The sequence below is a fragment of the Styela clava genome, chromosome 3 (genome assembly GCF_964204865.1).
Source record: "Styela clava chromosome 3, kaStyClav1.hap1.2, whole genome shotgun sequence".
In the NCBI taxonomy this organism is placed as follows: Eukaryota; Metazoa; Chordata; class Ascidiacea; order Stolidobranchia; family Styelidae; genus Styela; species Styela clava.
In genome coordinates, this window is record NC_135252.1 from 14,012,593 (window position 1) to 14,031,673 (window position 19,081).

Sequence of the window (19,081 nt, forward strand, 5' to 3'; positions counted from 1 at the left end):
CTTATAAATAACACGTTTTTATTCAAAACAACTGCAAAACATAGATTATCAATCATTTAAAACGTGTAGGAGAGATTTCTTGCTATCGACCAAGTCTAAACAAATATCGAGTTTTCGACTAGGTCTTATCTTAAGGGGAAGGCTTGTAATCCTTTTAAAAATTCAGGCTAGGTCTTTTTTTCGGGAAAACACGGTATTTATAAGCACTCGGCGTATTCAGTTAGTTAAAAAGTACCGCAAATAGGTTATTAAATAAATATGTAAAGCCTATCCCAAATATATAGCGAGTAATCAAAGTAAAATGAACAAGTCATAAAATTTATAATAAATTTATTTATTATAAAATACGTGATGGATGGAATATCGGGGTTTGATTGGTATTTTTTGATTCAGAAATTACGATGGACTCCGGAAACCTTTACGTTCACAATATATACAAAGTAATTATGTAACAATCGAGTATTTCACATAATAAGGTATTTTAAAATATTAGACTATTTGTTTCACTAATTTAACAATTAGTTGAATAATTGGAACATCTTTTTGAGCATATATATATATATGAAAATAATATTTCTGAATATTTTACCCTATTATGATCAGACCTTGCGAACAAGTCATCGCAACACGGGCTTTAACTAAGAACAGATCAGCTCGTGTAACTACGTTTAACATCTCTTTGTATTAATGTTTACTTTGCTTGTCACACGAGAAAAAGAAAACATGTTTTATATTGTGAATAAAATGTCGCTTACAAATTTGAATCGTGCCAGACCAGGCATAATCACTTGTTCCTGTGCAATTTCACTTTTCTACAGAAGATTTAATTAATATAGCGAACGCGGTATATCACAGAATGCCAATGGTTTTCAAGCCCGGCCCATCGACTCAGCGCTTGTTGTCGGATTTTTTTTGCTTAACCGTTATCAGCGACGTTTGTGTCACTCATCACTGTATCAATCTCGAACACCATATATTGATTGGCGGGTTGAGAATAGTGTTTCAAGGTATTTGAGGTAATATTGTCTCCTCCCCCAAAATAAAACATGAAAGTTAAAATAATACGAGATCGAGGAATATCACTCTTTGACATCAGGAGACGAATGACACTAGGTATACGGAGCCATTGTCAATTTGCTTAGTCTTCGATCGTATCCGTGGTGAGTAATATTTAACTTTTCGTAATCATCGTTTAGGTATAAATTAATTGGTCGTTTCGTTCTCCCAGAAGTTTAAGATGCATGAAATTGATGGTTAAAATTCTGTGTACGAGTTAGTTAGCGTCAACTCACGAAACCACTCTCAAAATGAGCATCAAAAATCGCGTAATGGTCGAGTTTAGGTAAAAGGTACCAGTAAAATAGAATCCATGTCCTCGATTAATAAGGCGTAATCACATGGCCGCCTCTCGTCTTGTTTCCAGTCCATATCGGATATATATGGCAAATTTTAACCAGTTCCTCGCTTCAGATTCATTGACTCTATGATGAAAGGTGCTGTAACTAATCAGCGGTTATATAAAGTGTAACCCACCTTACTACAGCTAGAGTCCAGAAATCCCCTCCGCATAACTATCCAGCACAGAATTCAAAACTACGCAGAATAATTTTGATGCAAACGTAGTTATGCGTCTAACGCAAAGAACGGCATAACCATATGGCAAACCACGGCCTCTCGTCCGGTTACCAGTCCAGGCAGGGTATGGGATTAGTTAGTTATTAGTCTTCGGAAGCATGGACTTGATGATGGAGGAAGCCGTAACCGACCAGCGATTATCTGAATCACCCTACGGCGGCGAGGAGTCCAGCAGTCTTCTCGCACATAACCTGCGAATCTACGCAGAGTGATAAGAGGTGCGGTGGCGAGCGTATTCCTGACGCTTAGCAAGATGAGCCACACCGCCGGCAAAAATCGTGCAATAGTCGAGTTTAGGAAAAAGGCTACAGTGAAATGTTGTTCGGTCTGTGACGTAGAAACTATGTCGTCCTCAATTAATAAGGCGTTATCACTTGACGCGTCACGCGTGGCCTCCAGTCCATACCGGGTGTGGCGATTTTTAATCAGTTACTCGCTTCACATTCACGGACTTTATGGTGAAGGTGCTGTAACCAATCAGCGATTATGTGAAGTGTAACCCACCTTACTACTACGACTAGAGTCCTGCAATCTCCTCCGTATAGCTATCCAGCACGGGATTCAAAACTACGCAGAATAATCTTTGGTGCAAAAGCAGTTATGTGTCTAACGCAAAGCACGATTCGCCAACCATCGGATAGTATACTGACAACTGCACACTGTGAATTATTTGCTATTGTGGGTGGGTGGAAATAAAAACTTATACTCTTATAGTATATATATAATTCTTTGCATGAGAAAAACTCAAGTCATACTAAACAACCAAACACAACACTAATTTATAGATCTTATTCATCACGATATATATTATGTAAACAAGGCAAACATAATACTACTGAAAAAAATATTGGATTAATCCATATGTAGTGAGAGTCATAAATTTTGGACAAGTGTGGAACAAAACGTTTTCGACACACCCCATTTTTAAGTTGAATATCAGTCACAGTTACATGTAGGCATTTTAATTATATGCAAATATTATATAAATTCCCTGTTATTTTGAGATGTACATTTGGCCACTCAACAGGGCCACCTATGGTTTTAGTTGATATATTAATATAACCATGGCAACCTGACCAGAAATTCCCTGAATACCCCAAATTTTACTGATTTTTGAAATAAGTAACTGGAAAAACAATGATCTCATAGGTTATCTCAACTTAGGAGAGTGAATAGATATTAATTAGAACATTGTAAAGTGTGATTATCTATGCATTGTATACCAGCAAAACTAAAATACTTTACAATAGATTAGTCATGGTTTGGACATAGATCTTACAAGACCAGCAGCCAAGTACACCAGATTGCAAAAGTCATTAGTAGCTAGAAATTGCTCAAAATTACAGATTTAATATTTTTTCTTAAGACATAGAAAATTAGCATTTTTAAAAGATGTTTTGCTGATTAGGTAACTGTAATTTCAATCTCTACCATAATCGAGTTCACTCTTTAGGCGGACTATTTTCATCAACTTTGTCTGTAGATTGATTTAAACCTGACATGTCACTGAGGCCCAGTAATGTCCTCGTACCTTGAACCAGTTGCAACAACTTCATGCTTTTTTGCCGAGTGTCAACTGCTGGTGAATCATTTGTCACATCAAGAAGAGATTTCTCCGTAACCTGAGATGTGTTTAAAAATGATTCATTATTCTGCAAGTGCATTTTTTGCATATGACTGCATAGATTATCACCACAAACTGGACTTGGAGGAGTTTGAAGGTCTGCCTGTTTATTTTCAATCACTGAAATTTTTGAGTCGATAATATCTAGGCGAGCAACGATATTGTTGGCAGGAATTTGTTGTTTATGTCCTATGAAAATTTCAAAGTCTTTTTTGAGTATTGTTTGTTCTTTTTTCAACTTTAAATTCTCCATTTTCACCTCCTCGAGTTCACTTTTTAATTTTGAATTTTCTTGAACAACTTTCTCCAAAGTTTTCAATCTTTCCTGCAATTCATTAATCTCGTCCCGAAAATAAATTTCCTTTGACTCGTATTCCACATTGTCACTTTCACCAACTCGCCCATTGTTTTGAATATTATCGCTTGCATGACAAACAACAGTACTTCTGAAGGATTGTGGCTCATCCTCATGAGACACCGAATGAAGAATTTCCATTTCAGAAACAGAATTTAGAGTAGGTACAGTTTTACATCTAGTGACACTTCGCGCAGTTGACTGCATTATTGGCGCAGTGCTTAATATGCTATGACTTGCAGATTGCAAGTGTGATGAATGGACTAAAGTAGCTTCTCGACTCGAAGCAATGGAACTTACATCTGGTACTTTCATGTTTGCATTAGATATACCACTTGCTCCCACCATCGCAGCGATACTAACAGCTGTTTTGGCCCTTGGTTTGGTCTTACCATCATTCGCAGCTAGTTTTGGACTAGTACGAACAAATTCTAATATGTCCTTGGTGAGGATTATTTTTCTTTCTGCAAATCCTTTTGACATGAACTGCCCAATCTTCAATGTTAAATTACACTTTGGATTATGTTCTCGCATAATTTTGAAAATAACATTGACAAAAGCAGAATCCCTTTTTCCCGCCAAACTGTAATTGAGTTTGGTTATGTTTTCAACAACTCGTGAATTAAAGTTAAAAAAGGCATGATAAAGGATAGGCAGATGAGCTGATACATCGCCCTTGGAAAGTCCTTCAAAATCCAGCTCATCAGGGTATTGCACAAAAGAAACTTGTTTCTGGAGTTTTTTTAGATTGTTCCTGATGTCACCAGTAGCCATACGGGTAGACTAACGTTATATATTAAATTAGAAAACCTTTAGAATTTGCGTTTTCTAATCTCTGAATCTTCTTAAAATAAATGAGTTATAAACTTCAAGATTTTGAGGGTCAGGGCAAAATCGTTATGCCACGCCCACAAGAAGTACTTGAGGTACAGGACAGGATTTTAGTCAGTCAGTAGTTTATTTTATCACATACCGAAAGTACACAGTAGACACAAATAAATACGAATCACATATAAGACAATACTTTCAGTGTGAAGGGAGGCGCGATAAACCAGAAGAGGTTATCGAGCAGCGTCACCCTGGGGGAGTGAGTCTAAAAATTAAATCATAGTGAGAAAAAAGTCAAACAGGATACTAGCAAAAGTCGTGAATAATGAATAAAATAATAAAGTCGAAGACGGCCTTTTTACACATTTAAGTGACCGATATCACGGTGTCACTCTAGTTAATATGAGAAAGCGACTCCCGACACTACTGGTCGAGGTAGCCATGGTAACAGCAGCTGGTTATTGAATAACAAACATAAAGATAAAGTCGAGTTAGTTATTCCAATCGACGCGGAAATAGTGTTATATTTTGACGCCGTACCGAAGTACGGCATAGGAGGGTAGAGACCGCCGGAAAGTATAAGTGAATTCAGTAGCACTCAGAATTTGAGTGATTTTCAAATATAAACTTGTAGGTCTCTACCGAAGCTGGAGGCAGATGTATACATGAAAATGTGACAAAAATGGGCAAAAAAACAATAAAAGGTAAGCATTATTCTGGTAGATGCTAAGCTAGTAATCGTAGGATAGATCCAGTACAAAAGCGCATGAGACAACAAAATGCACTAGAAATATACAAATAGGAAGATGAGAACCACTATAGTACTGGTAAGGTATCATGCTATATTAGTTAAATAAATAAAGCTGCACTTAGTAAATACCAATAATTGATAATAATATCTTAATAAATAACAATAATACGAGTTAACGCTTGTAGTATTAAGAGATAGTTGTTTATTAAGCGTTAACCCAAAGATAGGCACTTGTGTGTGACTGTATAACCACGGAAATTTGAGTAAATTGGAGGTAAGAAAGATTTTAAGCTTTGCCACTAGCAGGATTTGTTGAGGCATAACAGATTAAAATGCCCTCATTCTACAGTTCTAACCTAAGAGTGCTCATGGTGCAATTGTTAATGTCGACCAGTCCCGAAATTTCTCAGTAAAAAAAAAACAATGAAATATCTACCCCATTACGGTATCCGATTATTAACCCTACCTGCCTACTGACTAACTGGAGTCTAATTCAGTAATTATTAAATCTTCGGTAAACATACTCACCTGCCAATGCTAAGGGAAGAAAGAATGGCAATGAAGCTTCATGAATCATGGGTCACGCGAAACCCCACTGAAACATTAGACACAATAAGGGATCACTCACCGAAATGATACACATAAATCCTGCCCGCAGCAAACCTCACTCACGAAACACTAAATTGAAAATACCCGCCATTCCAATTGATGTTTTGCGACCTTTGACCCATTGAAATTACCGATGGGTGGCATTGAGTTTGCATATTTATCCCATGGGAGAGGAAAGGCGATAGGATTGCTTAATCCTATAGCAAACCACAGCCTCTTGTCCAGACCGGCTCAGCGGTGTGGCGCATCGTGATAAGCTTCAGGACTAAGCTCGCCATAGCACCTCTGATTACCCTGCGTGGATCCGCAGGTTCGAATCCCATGTGAGGATAGTTCTGTGCGAGAGAATTGCTGGACTCCTCTCCGCCGTAGGCTCTGCCACCAGCAGGATTTCGGCTTTTCTTTCTCCTGGGTTGAATATGTAAATCCTATCCTATCAGTCAATTTCTGGCCGCAACCGACCTGCGTAAAGTGAACCAGCCTACGGTGGCGAGGAGTCCAGCAATCCGCTCGCACAAACTTATACCCTCATGGGATTCGAACCTGCTAACCCACGCAGGGTAATCAGAGGTACGATGGCGATCGTATTCCTAAAACAGGCACTACACACCACATCGCCAAGCTTAAGATATTACGCATTCTAGAAGATGAAGTATATCATTTCGTGGCCAATTACGTTAGATGAGAACAAACTGCTGAAATGTACGAAAGTCCCAATTCCAAGCTAGCTCGTAAATCTTAAAAAAACAGCAACCACAATTAAGCAAGCGTCATTGATACATAATTGCCACGAGTCAAAATGTCCTGGTGATTTAGGTGAAATAATTCTATTGTGATATTATTTAAAATTGAAGTAAACATTGTAGTCTACTGACGACATCTACAGCACTTGCAAATTATTGAAGACGGGTTATTTATGCGACCGCGTTATGTTTGTTGGTGGAATCATTGCACAAAATAATATTATATGGCGATCACATACGGGATTCGTTATATAGGTTTTGCCTGGTAACTTCACAGCCCGCAAAAATTATAAAGTGACCTATTTTCTTATGACGTTGCCTCGAGTGAATTTAGAACAATAACATCGCCTTTGCCGTCTTAAATGAGCAAAACGATTCAGCGTGAAATACGATGCGGTTAGCTATCATTTGTTTAAAACGTTAGGTAGCAATCTTGAAAGAACGAAGTGAGTTTCAGTTATGTGGAAGTATTTCGATGACAGCGCCTCGGGCGATGGATGGAAATCAACGGGCGTGTACAAGTTTATAATAATTTGTTGCCGTTCAGCGGAAGAATCTAATTTTACGATTTGTAGTGCAAAGTAAATTGCTACTATTCTATATTGTATTGTTTATGCAGTCGCTTTGTTATGTGGTTGTACTGAAGTCTTCAAAAGAGTCCAGTGACGGTATAAACTCTAAGCGATTTGTGCTTGGTTAAATGAAAAGGGTAGATCTATGATGGAAGAAGAGAAACTGATGCGAGGGGACCAAACGTCGTTTTACAGTTTAATGAGAAAAAGATGTATAAACCAAAAAGATTTTAGTGATATAACATTTGTGGTGGGATCACTAAAACAAACCATTGCTGCTCATAGGTGCATTTTGGCAGCTAGATCAGAGGTATTTCGCTCCATGTTTGTACAACAGTCGATACACGCTACTGGGGATCAAGAAGTGCCTTACGTTCTTGCTGACGTACGACCTGAAGTGTTTTTGACCACTCTTGACTACATGTACACTAATTGTTGCACATTGACCCCTAATCTCGCACCTGATGTACTTGCAATGTCAATCGATTACGGACTAGATGGCCTGCGGAGATTGTCTGTTCGGTATATGCTTGACTCAATGGTCGTTGATTCGGTTTGTAGCGTTCTGCAGAGTGCTGTCATACATGGCCAGGAGGAAATTCTTCAGAGGGCATTATCTTTCATAGAAGCGAACACACGTGAAGTACTGGCAACGACGCAATTTCTGGAATTGTCAGAACAATCCCTCAGTGTTATACTTAGAAGCGAAAATATCGAAGCTGACGAAATTGATATTCTGCATGCAGTCAGGCGTTGGTCAAGCGCGAATCACGTCGTCTCAGGTAAGCCTATGAGTCAATTAGCTGCACCCATTATTGGACTAGTGCGACTTCCACTTCTCTCCGCAGAAGAGCTAAGCAAGGTTGAAGACGATAATCGTGAGGAAAAAGTAATTCCTGTCCAACAACTCGCCGCAGCATGGAGATTTCATGCTCTGAAAGAAAATGCACCACCAAGCGTAATGGTTAGACCGAGGAAAGGAACTAAAGAAAGAGACACACATCAATATTTGGTTAATAATTAATTGTATGAGTTCACAAAACTTCTACATGTTATGCTAAAGGAATTATTGGAGTTGAATTACATCTTTTTTTATGTTATGCTTTAACATTAATAAACAGCTGAAAATGGCTCGTTTGCTTAAAACTGGACTATCCAGAAAATAACTTACAATTATCATATTAAATGGACAAGTGATTTTTTGCAATAAATTACTCAGGGCTTCATTTTTTTCAATTTAATATTCTGGGTCATTGTCAAGTTTGAAAGACTTTACCTCCTCTGTAGAATAAAATTTTAACTCTTAACCACGCCCGATGTTATCTCTGTACACACTCTTTAGTCCTAAATTGAGATACTTAATGGGTCTTTTTATCATCGTATATTCCAAGTAGTTTTAAGTATTGCTTGATGCTTTAGCTGTATGCGCAACAGTTTCTATAACAGTTTTAAGACATTAAATAACATAACCGTGTTTCTTTCGTTTTTGTGCATTAGTTTGATTCTGAATTCACGTTTAACTCACATACTATGTAAGTGGTGCACACCACTAAATTTGCGTCACACATATTTTGCAGGTGTTATTTTTGTGCCTATTCCGACGTTTAATAGACCTATTTATTGTGCCGATGGGATCGGGACGATTTTTTTTTCTTGTTTATAGCTTCGTCCTTCGTGAAACGTTTTAAACTGCGTGGCCCCATCTAAAAACAGTATGCAGCATTGTTTTGTACTCATCCCTTGCGGTTCATTAGAAAGGTAGCGCGCACAAAATTTTTATTTTTTTTTTATTGTCGTCTTACATAATCTCTACATAGCCTTCAATCCATATGTGACCGTAATCAGTACACCAGATAATTGGTCTCAATAAGTGTAGTCATACAAGAAAAATATTTTTTTATTTTGCATCAGCATTGCCTTCTTATTCTTGGCATCAAGAGGGTTGCCAGAAAACATATTTTAAGGTGGTCTAGCGAATCTGAAGATTAAGAGGTCAATGTTCAAAGTACTTTTAGAGGCTTCATAACGTTTTCATATTCGGAGATATTGCGTACTTGAAGAAATAAATCCTACTTGTCGTTGGCACGTCACCCAATTCAGCTAAATATAATAGTATGTTTAAGCGAAGCAAGCTTTTTGGACAAAAATGTTCATAGTTACATACAATTTACCATTATATATATATTTTTTTTCGTGATTGGGCTTTGCGTAAAAGAAAAACGTTGCGCAAATAATGGTTATACCCAATTCACGGTAGAATATATTTAAACGGATATGTGTAAAAGCCAAAAAGGGATTTGATATTTATCTTGGTAGTGAGTAAACTGAGAAATAACAGTTTACCTGGCACATATACTGGTAGTTCTATTTCACCATTCACGTATATATTGCTCTGGATGTCCGACAGGTCCGAATTACTGATACTGATATATGAAGGTAAATTTTGTACAATATACTTGTGTCAAAGGCCATATCGTTACGCATGTCATAAAATAAAATACTATATTACGTTGAAAGTTTCAAGTGCCATGGAAAACTTGTTTGAAGTATTGTCCTGCGCCGCATGTTTTCTTTACCCGGACTTAGCGTAAGCGCCGCGTAGTATTATCAATAGAACGTCATTTTGCCAGTGTTTACAATTGTATATTCCTGAGAAGGCACACAAAGGTGTCATTTAAAATCTGTTGTTAGTATTAGGCGATTTGTCATAGACGGCAGATAGACTCGGTGGATTAGATAATTAAGTAGCCACGCGGAAAATATTATCGTGTTTCAATCCCAGTCGAGTATAATCGTCTGACAAAGTATGACGAGTGGGGCAGGTCACTTTTTTCAGCGTTATTCCAATGTTCTAGTTTAGATAGATTTACGTTTACGCGTGATTTAGGCCAGGGCTACTCAACTGGCGGACCGCGGTCCGAATCCGGACCTTTCGAGTATTGGATTTGGATCGCACCTAATTATTTATTTTGGATCATTAGCCCCACTTTTTGAATTTCCTATTATAAAATGACTTTCATAGTTTTGAATATATACGAAAAGAACTATAACACCATAATAAACAATTTTAATTTGCTACTAATCATTAGTCGGTCGAGGAAGTGCTCGTTTAAGGATGCCGAAACATCATTTCTGGAAAGACCGGACCCAAATAATTTTGAAGTTTTGTTTGCGGACCTTCAATAAAAGAAGGTGGGTAGCCCTGATTTAGGCAACTCGTTAATTGAAAGACGATACGAAAGAATATAAGAACATTAGGCACAATACACTCAGTTTTCTAAACAAATTTGATAGTTTCAAAGCCACCAAATTTTCCTTTTTCCAGGTTTAGGTTCCTTGCTATGCGTAAATATTTTAATATGACTTTTGGAAAAAATTTCATTATGAATATTGGTTATATGAATGAAGTTTAACTGCATAATGAATCATTCGTCTTTCAATTTTAAAAATTAGTGCCCCATCAGCGCTACGTATATCATTGGTATTACGTGTCTAGCCTTTTAGTGACCACTCATCATCCAATACTAGAGAGATTACCCATAACGCGGCCAACCAAAACTTTTCTTTATCATGAGACTATACTAGACAAACAAATGATTGAACGTCTTACAATGTACTTGACAAAATACTTCACCACTCTTTTCCTAATTTAATTTTACGTTTGATGTCTGACATGTTTGAAAATACATCTTTTCATGCTAGAACAAATAGTCTGGGCAATGAATGTGTAACGACAGGCAAAATATTTCAGATTGGTTCTATGACAGTGCAACGAGATTATCATAGGATGCAAATTAAGATTGGTTCACGCACTATCGCTCTTTTAGTTTCAAAGTTTAACATACGCAGATGCGTAGAAAAAGAGTGGTAGTTTTGTGAAAGAAGTTTGTTTTCACACGTGTCGAATTCTTTGCAGATATGCCTGCGCAACCTAAAAAAATTGTTAATTGCATAGTGTGCTTTTATAATTGTTGCTATGATTTTAGTATGTTACAAAATAGTTGAGAAAAGTTTTGATGTTTAGTAAAATGACAAAATCAAATCACTTTCCTAGTTCAGATGCAATTTTTTTGCAATAAATAATTCGTGTGTTACTGAAATTTCTAAAATACTCTTTGGCAAAAAATTATGTTCATGTTTACTAAAGGCGCCTCAAACATAGGTTAGTGTGAAGAGAAAATCTAACGCGAAAAACGTGAACGCATAAGGAATATAGAGAATGAAGCTCTGTTGATTGTCTCCGCACAGTTTTCCGCAAATGTAAAAACTTGATCTTAAATAGGATTGAAATTTTTGTGTTGTCAATATATCATGCTAATATTTTGTATCAATATACTATTGTTCTTTTCTTCGTATTGAAATCAAAAAAACTCATAAAGCGGCTAATACATCGACTGTTAAAACAACAAAGACTTGGATTTGAACGTTGAAATGTCATCCATATTGAGCAAATTGTACACAAAAACACTGACGTTATAACAACAATTTCTCCACGGGGCTTCACCCAGAAGTTACAACAATAGAACTTCGTGTTATTTGTGTATATGGCTGGATACCGAATCGGATTTAAAATCAGAAATTGTTTTTATGATGACGATAACTCCTCAAAGCAATTGTAAATATTTTTTTCATTCTGATCATTTATGAATTCGCGTGTGAATTTAAAACTCATAACCATCACAAGCAGTTAGTTACAAATAAAGACATGTGAACTAACGAAAAATTCTATTAAAAAAATTATTCAAATTTTAATTATTATCGACGAGCTAGACATATGAGAAAATGAGCACCTGATCTCATCCTCATTTTAGGAAATAGTTATTTAATTGAACAATTTTTCGTAAAATGTGTGTGAGAGTTGCGGGGATAAATACCCATCAAAGAGGGCGGACGTGACGTATAATGAATCCAACCGGTCGTAGACACAAGAACTGAGTAATATATCACGGAGAGCATAGGAAAGATAAATATTCGAGCAGGAATACACCACATTGGGCAGTATGCACCATAAATGCAATGACATCGGCCGGTGTACTACATCATTATTTCTAGGAAAGGATATGCCTGAAGAGGAATAACGCTTTCTAAAACTTACATTCACTTTATTGACCGTGAAATAATTTTCTATTATTTTTGGAAGAAATTAAATCAAGGGCATCTATCTATATTACCAGGTCTTTGGGCGTGACATATTGGTATTTACGTCGTGCAGATATATAACCATAACTCAATTTTGTGTTTCAGTCGTAAATATTAATCAGCTAAGATGAAAAATTCACGCACAGCAATAACGACTTTAACAAGAAGATCGGAATTGGTGACCTTGGTACCTTCTACGGCTACTGCAGGTAAATACAATTCTAAGTACGTTTTGTCATGTGAAAAAGTTATTCTATTCAAGATTATTTAATTTTATGCTTTATTAAGCTCGTGCGAATTTAATCAAATGTTGTTATGTTGTCTATAATCACCAAATAAATCATTTATAAAACAACGAACAAAATAAGGGATCGCTCGTCCGCAACTGCTCTCAGAAAACAGTCAGCCTCAAATGATGAACATTCACGAGCTTCGACATCTACTTTCCTAGCGTGCATGTCGTGAGACTTCTGCTTGTACAAAGTATAGTTTGCGATTTATTAATAATATTTTATAATTTGATTCGTGGTTTTAGCAGAGCAGCTACCAAATTCTAACAACTTTCTAATTTCATCTTCTCGCCCCTAAAACAAATATTCCTGACCATTTTTTATTACCCAATATTATGAATCTTATAAAACTTTCGATTACAGCTTTACAACTTGCGTTTTCATAATGTTAGGAATTTTTTTTTTAAATACTTTTAGACATAGTAATGTCGTACGGAGTGGCAGAGTCAGGATATAACATAATAAGTTGGCTTAGAAATTAGGATTGAGTTGTTTAGGTAACTTTGAATTAGCAGAGGATACTTTATGTAACTCCGGGTTCATTTAAAATTTCTTCACGTTGAGTAGATCACGATGGTGCTGTAAGCCCTTTGTTCGGCGCGGAGAACACGCTGTGGGTTTGTAGGTTTGAATCCCGTGAAGGATACCTGTGAAGGTATTGCTGTGCTACTCGGCGTTATTTTATGCAATGAATGATTACGCCAACATTAACATTTTTCCTGCTTCAGGATAAGGTGTCTTCCGCACCTGTTGTAATTTGTAAATAAAAAGACGAAGTTTCAGAATTATTTTGCCAATTTTATCGGCCTATCTGCAACAAGTTTTGATTGACGTTACTTGACGTCTGATTGGGTCAAACTCTAATTCTAACTCTGGTGTGAAACGCGAGGGTGTCGTCATAGCTACCACCACTAAAGAAGTGATAACAGACTTCCTCGAGACGCACCAGTAACTCATTAACAAGTTCAGTTCATTCAGCCTAAACCACTTTCCCATTTCTGGAAACCGCAGTTTAAGATGACTATGTTTGCATATTCTATTTACATTGTAAGGTCGGTTCTAGGATGATGCCGTTTATAACTCAATTCATTCATGTTAATAATACGGCCCACGTGTGACCATTTGTATCGAGCAATCATCTATAAAGACGTTATATCGTGGTATGCATGGCCCATAATAAAAATTTATACTAATTCAGAAAATCACGTTGTATATTTATAACTGAGATTAATTGAGTAACGTTAAACTGACCAACGCAGGTTTGCTTGGTGTACCCATGGTAATTTATAGCCTAGTTTTTTTTCCCGAAAGAAAGATCCTGATGAGTTATTGGTTTGTTCAACCGTGTTTCATATAAGCATATTTACGTTATCATTTTTGTCGAGAAATATCTCAAAAGTTTGGTGAGCCGACGGGCCTTTTCGAAGGTTTATATATACACTATTGTACAAATTTGCAGTTGGTTTTTGTTGTTGTTTATTGTTTCCAGTTTCATGAGGTCAAACTTTCTATGTAAATGATCTGAAAAGTATTCGGGTACAAGATTATGCGAGAACGTGCGAGGACCTGAATGAGTTCAGAGTCTAGTTTATTCGTAGCTCTCCTAATATTACATTTAAAAAAAACTGTGGTGAGAGAACACAAGAAATATAATATGATATGAATGTAATTTTGAGCAAGGTCAACGATGGATCATGAGAGTCCGTACGTCGATCTCAATTTTGCTCATTACAGATGAATTTTAGGCATTCGATAAACAATTTATTATTTATGGCATTATTTGGGGTTCTGGTCAGCGTTGCTTTGAATGCCCAACTGTTTGGATACGGCGACAAACGAGAAAGTAATTACTGTCGGTGTCATGGTGATATTTACCTATATACTCCTTGATGTTTGATATTCTCCACACTCAATAACCCCCTCTACGATTAAATTATGTGGACTAATTTATTGAGTATTGGGTGTAAATGAATCAGTACATAGAGAGATGTTGTAAACCTTGAATCGATTTTTTTGCCTACCTAATAACACTACACTGGACATTGCATTTTAGATCTAAACTGTTTAGCTATACAGAATTAAACTGTTTAGCAATTTCTCTTCTGGAATTAGCATGTATAGAATATACTAAAATACGGATTAAGCAGATATATATTGTAAAAAAAAGCACACTGGTTGCTATTGTGAGGCATTCAGACTAGGTATCCTAACTGTAAAAGGTAAATTATCATTAATCACACATAGTGATCACGAACACGTACGAAATAGAGTAAATGGCTTGGTCTTTATATACTTATATTTAGAAGGGTGCTCCTGAAGTATGCGCACCAAGATGTCGCACAACCTGAACCTTGTACACAACATGAGTTCAGGTTGTGCGCCATCTTGGTGCGCATACTTCAGGAGGTCCCTTAGATGTATATTAACTAAAGAGATAGCTGGAAATTTAATTGACATATATAAAATAACAGTAGCAATATTTACGGATGTTACCTATTTGGTGTCTCATTTGTATGTTTACACATTGAGGGTCAGAAAACAAACAAATATATATAAACTTCGGTTTAATACAGTTCAGAAAAAAGTATATATGACGTGACCGAAGAATTTCAGCCAGACATTGCATGATTCGAAGTTATCGCGAACCTGTTTATCGTAAATATATATATTGTACTGTACCATATAGCCTACTTATTCAAATTACAGTTGGCCCAAATTTTAGAAACTTTTAGACGATAGATAGATATAGTTTATCGCATTCCAGGGTGAAAGGAGACGTCGAAATTCAATACTGGTTATCGAGCGGCGGCACCATTGGGGAAGTCTAACAGAAACGTGCTAAATATAATAAAACCAAAAAAACTATGTTATTCAATAAAGGAAATAAAAAAAGCAATAGGTACGTCACGGCGACCTGGTACATACCAAGCATATATATATTTTATAGGATAAATTCACAATGGCCAGTTTCATATGTTGTTCTGCCGCTACGATGCAAAAGAGAACAATTTTTAGACAAACTCGTTAGTTTGATATTCGTTTATTCACCCACCGACCATAGATAGATTAAACTTGGTATTGTTCTATCTAAGTGGGCAAAACACTGTTCAACATGGTCATACTCTAGTCTAGTGTGGTTTGAATCATATTTTGACAATCACGCCATCCATTGTTGAAAGAATCGACGTGTCAATTTATAGATGTTTACAGTTTGGGGTTTGTGGGTTTGTTATCGAAAGAAACTTCACCACGTTCCGTTGAGGAATTTTTGAGTGACAATAGCGATGATGTATAAGTTATCAACAGAGGTATAATATTTGTTGAAAGATTTAGGTGTAAATGAAAACGAAACTACAGCATACATGGCTCGACACTACTTGAAGCAGTTAAATTGTACTTGTGCATAAACGTGTTTGGATCTGCAGCTTAGCCTATGATATGTGCGATCGCTAATGTGATTTTATTTGGCATGGTTATTTTGAATAACTAGAGTTATAATTGTGGTAAGACGACCGTTGTCAGTAATGTTTAAACTATAATTTTAACCGATTTTTTCCTTTAAAAATTATGTATACAGTCACGAGTTCAAATTCGGTGAATCAATGGAGTGAAGGAAGAAGAAAATTTCTTCAGGTGCATCAAGATCGATATTTACAAAGATTGGCAATTCTCAGGGAATCATTACTACGAGAAAACAAAGATTTTGTTAAACTCAATTTGCCGAAAAACTCCGACAAAAGCACTGGATTTTGGGAAGCTATTTTGTCGGATTTTAATGACGCTTCATTATCAAAAAAATTTCCTCACACAAAATCCCACCGTTCAATACATGCATCGCTTGGCGGCGGAATGAGTGACGAAAAACAAAGAAGGTAAAATCAGAGTTGCACAATTTGCACACATTCTATAAGCATTACCGTGGCACGTGTGATGTCATTATTGAAATTATATTTTATGCTATTTTAGTTAGATGTGAGCACATTATAAAGCTCCTGATGCTAAGTAATATTCAGTTGAAACAAAAAACATTCAAAAAGATATTTCTTGTTTCGACATATTCAAAATTGATATGACGACCTAATAGAAGGTTAATGGGTATGCATCGAAAAAATTGTACTCGTTACATAGCGTGCACAATGCCTAATATGCTGAAACAATGAAATAATCCATTATCATGCCATTATTAGGGGACATTTGGAACGATTGCGACGAATACGAATTATGCAGATGCAACGAAGATTGCCTCCTCAACTTGAACCGTTGCACGGTATAGGATTGGGTGCAAAAAAAGAGTCAAAGTTAAAAGAGAACAAGCAAGTGTCTCAAAGGATTCCCCCAACCGCTTATCACGTTGATTGGATGAAAGGAAATCACGCGATTACGCCCATTGGCGACCACGAAAAAGCAATAAACTCATGGACACTCAAGCATTTGAGGTTTGTGTGTGTTTATCGTTTCATTGGCTCGGTGGTAGGACGCGTCGTACTAAACGTTAGGTATACGCTGAAACCGCACCTCTGATTACCATGCGTGGGTTTGCATGTTCTTATCCCGTGGGGGATAATTATGCACGAGATGATTGCTGGATTCCTCGTCACTGTAGGGTGGGTGGTTCAAGTAACCGCTGGTCTATGCGTCTGAAACAAATAACTGGCTAACTATTCCCATACTCGGCATGGACTGGTAACCGGACGAGAGGCTATGATTCGCCATGTGATTAAGCAGTCTTATCGACTTTCCTCTCCCCTGGGATGAAAATCCTACTCTATGCTCACTCAAAGCAAAACCCCTAACCGTTAACTAAAAGTAAACTTATGAACGAGTTTAATCCAACTCCACTGAGTAAGAAGCAAAATAAAGATTGTGTGTAGATACCGATGGAATACAAATCTTAGGTTTTATAGAAGGTTTTAATGATAACAATTACATCTGATGATGTTTTATACCATCGATAGTATCAGCGCTTGAATATGTAACTATCCATCCATTATTGGCAGTATAATAATACCGTTCATCGCCGGTTTTAACATGCCAAGAACTTACTACGTGCGCTCTTATAACCTATGACATTTTATTGTACAGCAGGCTTACGAGCTTTAGATCACTTGAGTATCCTACATATATATAAATGCGACTTATGCAAACAGCGGCATTAACACTCATTTCAGAACCTAGAATCATACATGACTAAATATTGTTAAACTCTGAACGGTATTTATGGAGATCATAATGATAAATTAATAATAATAATCTATGTTTTGCGATTGCTATTGCCGGGGCAGTTTAACATTTATAATTTATTAGAATTGTAAATAATGAATTGAAGTCCGTACATATATATATATTTGTACTAGATAGTGTCGAATTTTATACATTGATACAAAAGTGCGATGCTATGGGACATATAGGATTCAAGTATATATATGTTATATAGTTAGGACGGCCAAAAGCAAATGGTAAGCAGGCGACCTATTCACGCAAAACATATTTTATTTCGTTATTATTCAATTGGCATTTCTTATTACTTGCATAGTCTGGTAACCATCTGATTGCTAATCACTGATTAATCCTTCCAGAACGGTAGATGTGGTACCGGAAAACGAAACAGCAGATAATTTTCCAAACGATATTCGAAGTCTTCTACGCCGTACAAGACACTCTTCAAATGTCAGTGTGAAAGAAACCTCGGAAGAGAAAGAACACATGGAAGTCAAAACCACTGCGAACACAATTCCAGAGGCCAGACAAACATCACATTCGAAGCGAAGTAAAAGCACAGTTTCCCGAAATGCAAATACAGAACCTGAACCGCCACCTACGCCTCCACCTGCTCCGGCTTCGACTCCATCTCCGCAATCACCTTTCATGTCCGAAATAATTTCCCATCATTCGGCCTCAACCTCTCGTTTAAACACCGCCAGTACCAGAAAGGGAGAAGAGAGCGACACTGAAGATATCACAGTTGGCAGTCGGAATTCCAACCTGGTTGATCGATCAACTTCACCTATAGGTTTCAGATTGCCACATCTCAAATCGGCCGAGAGAAACTCAGCAGAAGACAAGCCAGACTCGGCAAATTCGAAAAGACACATTGTTGTTAAAATCCCTCACGGTACTAGATAGTCCAATACCAGTCTCGTACGGTTCCATTACATTTTTGAACCCACGACAATTGCATCTATACGGATATTTGGACCCATACTAACCCTAACCCACGGATTTTATCACCCGCATATAGTTTGAACCCGCGGATATACGGGTGCAAATGTACGGGTTCAAATGCGCTGTCACCATATCGTACACATATGAGACTCCGTAATCGCGTCTTCTTCCTGATATTTCAACTAGGAAGGCGGAATTTGCTGGCGTACTGGTGTTTGTCCGAAGCCGACCAAAAGCTAATTACAGCTTTCAATGTGCATATAATTTTCTTGCTGAAATGTGCGGATTTGCATTATATGATGTTAATGTTATACCATTGCTCACCTAATAAAAGTAATCTTTTGTATTTGAAGTTTAGTGCAGTTATATATAT

At 36.9% G+C, this 19,081-nt stretch overlaps 3 protein-coding genes across 4 annotated transcripts; 2 read left to right on the forward strand and 1 right to left on the reverse strand.

Moving 5' to 3' along the window:
* The first annotated feature begins 1,130 nt into the window (after nt 1-1,130).
* On the forward strand, nt 1,131-18,997 carry LOC120342799 (uncharacterized). 2 transcript variants are annotated; one of them, XM_039411779.2, is made up of 5 exons: nt 1,131-1,160; nt 12,362-12,465; nt 16,124-16,418; nt 16,734-16,982; nt 18,123-18,997. In XM_039411779.2, exons 2-5 carry the CDS (start codon nt 12,384-12,386, stop codon nt 18,667-18,669), a joined length of 1,173 nt encoding a protein of 390 aa, XP_039267713.2. In that variant the 5' UTR covers nt 1,131-1,160; nt 12,362-12,383; the 3' UTR covers nt 18,670-18,997. The 2 variants fall into 2 exon arrangements, with proteins under 2 accessions (XP_039267713.2, XP_077966726.1); XM_078110600.1 differs by lacking the exon at nt 1,131-1,160 and adding an exon at nt 11,522-11,732.
* LOC120342795 (uncharacterized) lies at nt 2,293-5,218 on the reverse strand. Its single transcript, XM_039411776.2, has one exon. The coding sequence runs from the start codon at nt 4,386-4,388 to the stop codon at nt 3,078-3,080; it is 1,311 nt and encodes a 436-aa protein (XP_039267710.2). The 5' UTR covers nt 4,389-5,218; the 3' UTR covers nt 2,293-3,077.
* Nucleotides 6,997-8,591, forward strand: LOC120342809 (BTB/POZ domain-containing protein 19-like). Its single transcript, XM_039411791.2, has one exon. It carries the CDS (start codon nt 7,263-7,265, stop codon nt 8,139-8,141), a length of 879 nt encoding a protein of 292 aa, XP_039267725.2. The 5' UTR covers nt 6,997-7,262; the 3' UTR covers nt 8,142-8,591.
* Nucleotides 18,998-19,081: the final 84 nt, after the last annotated feature.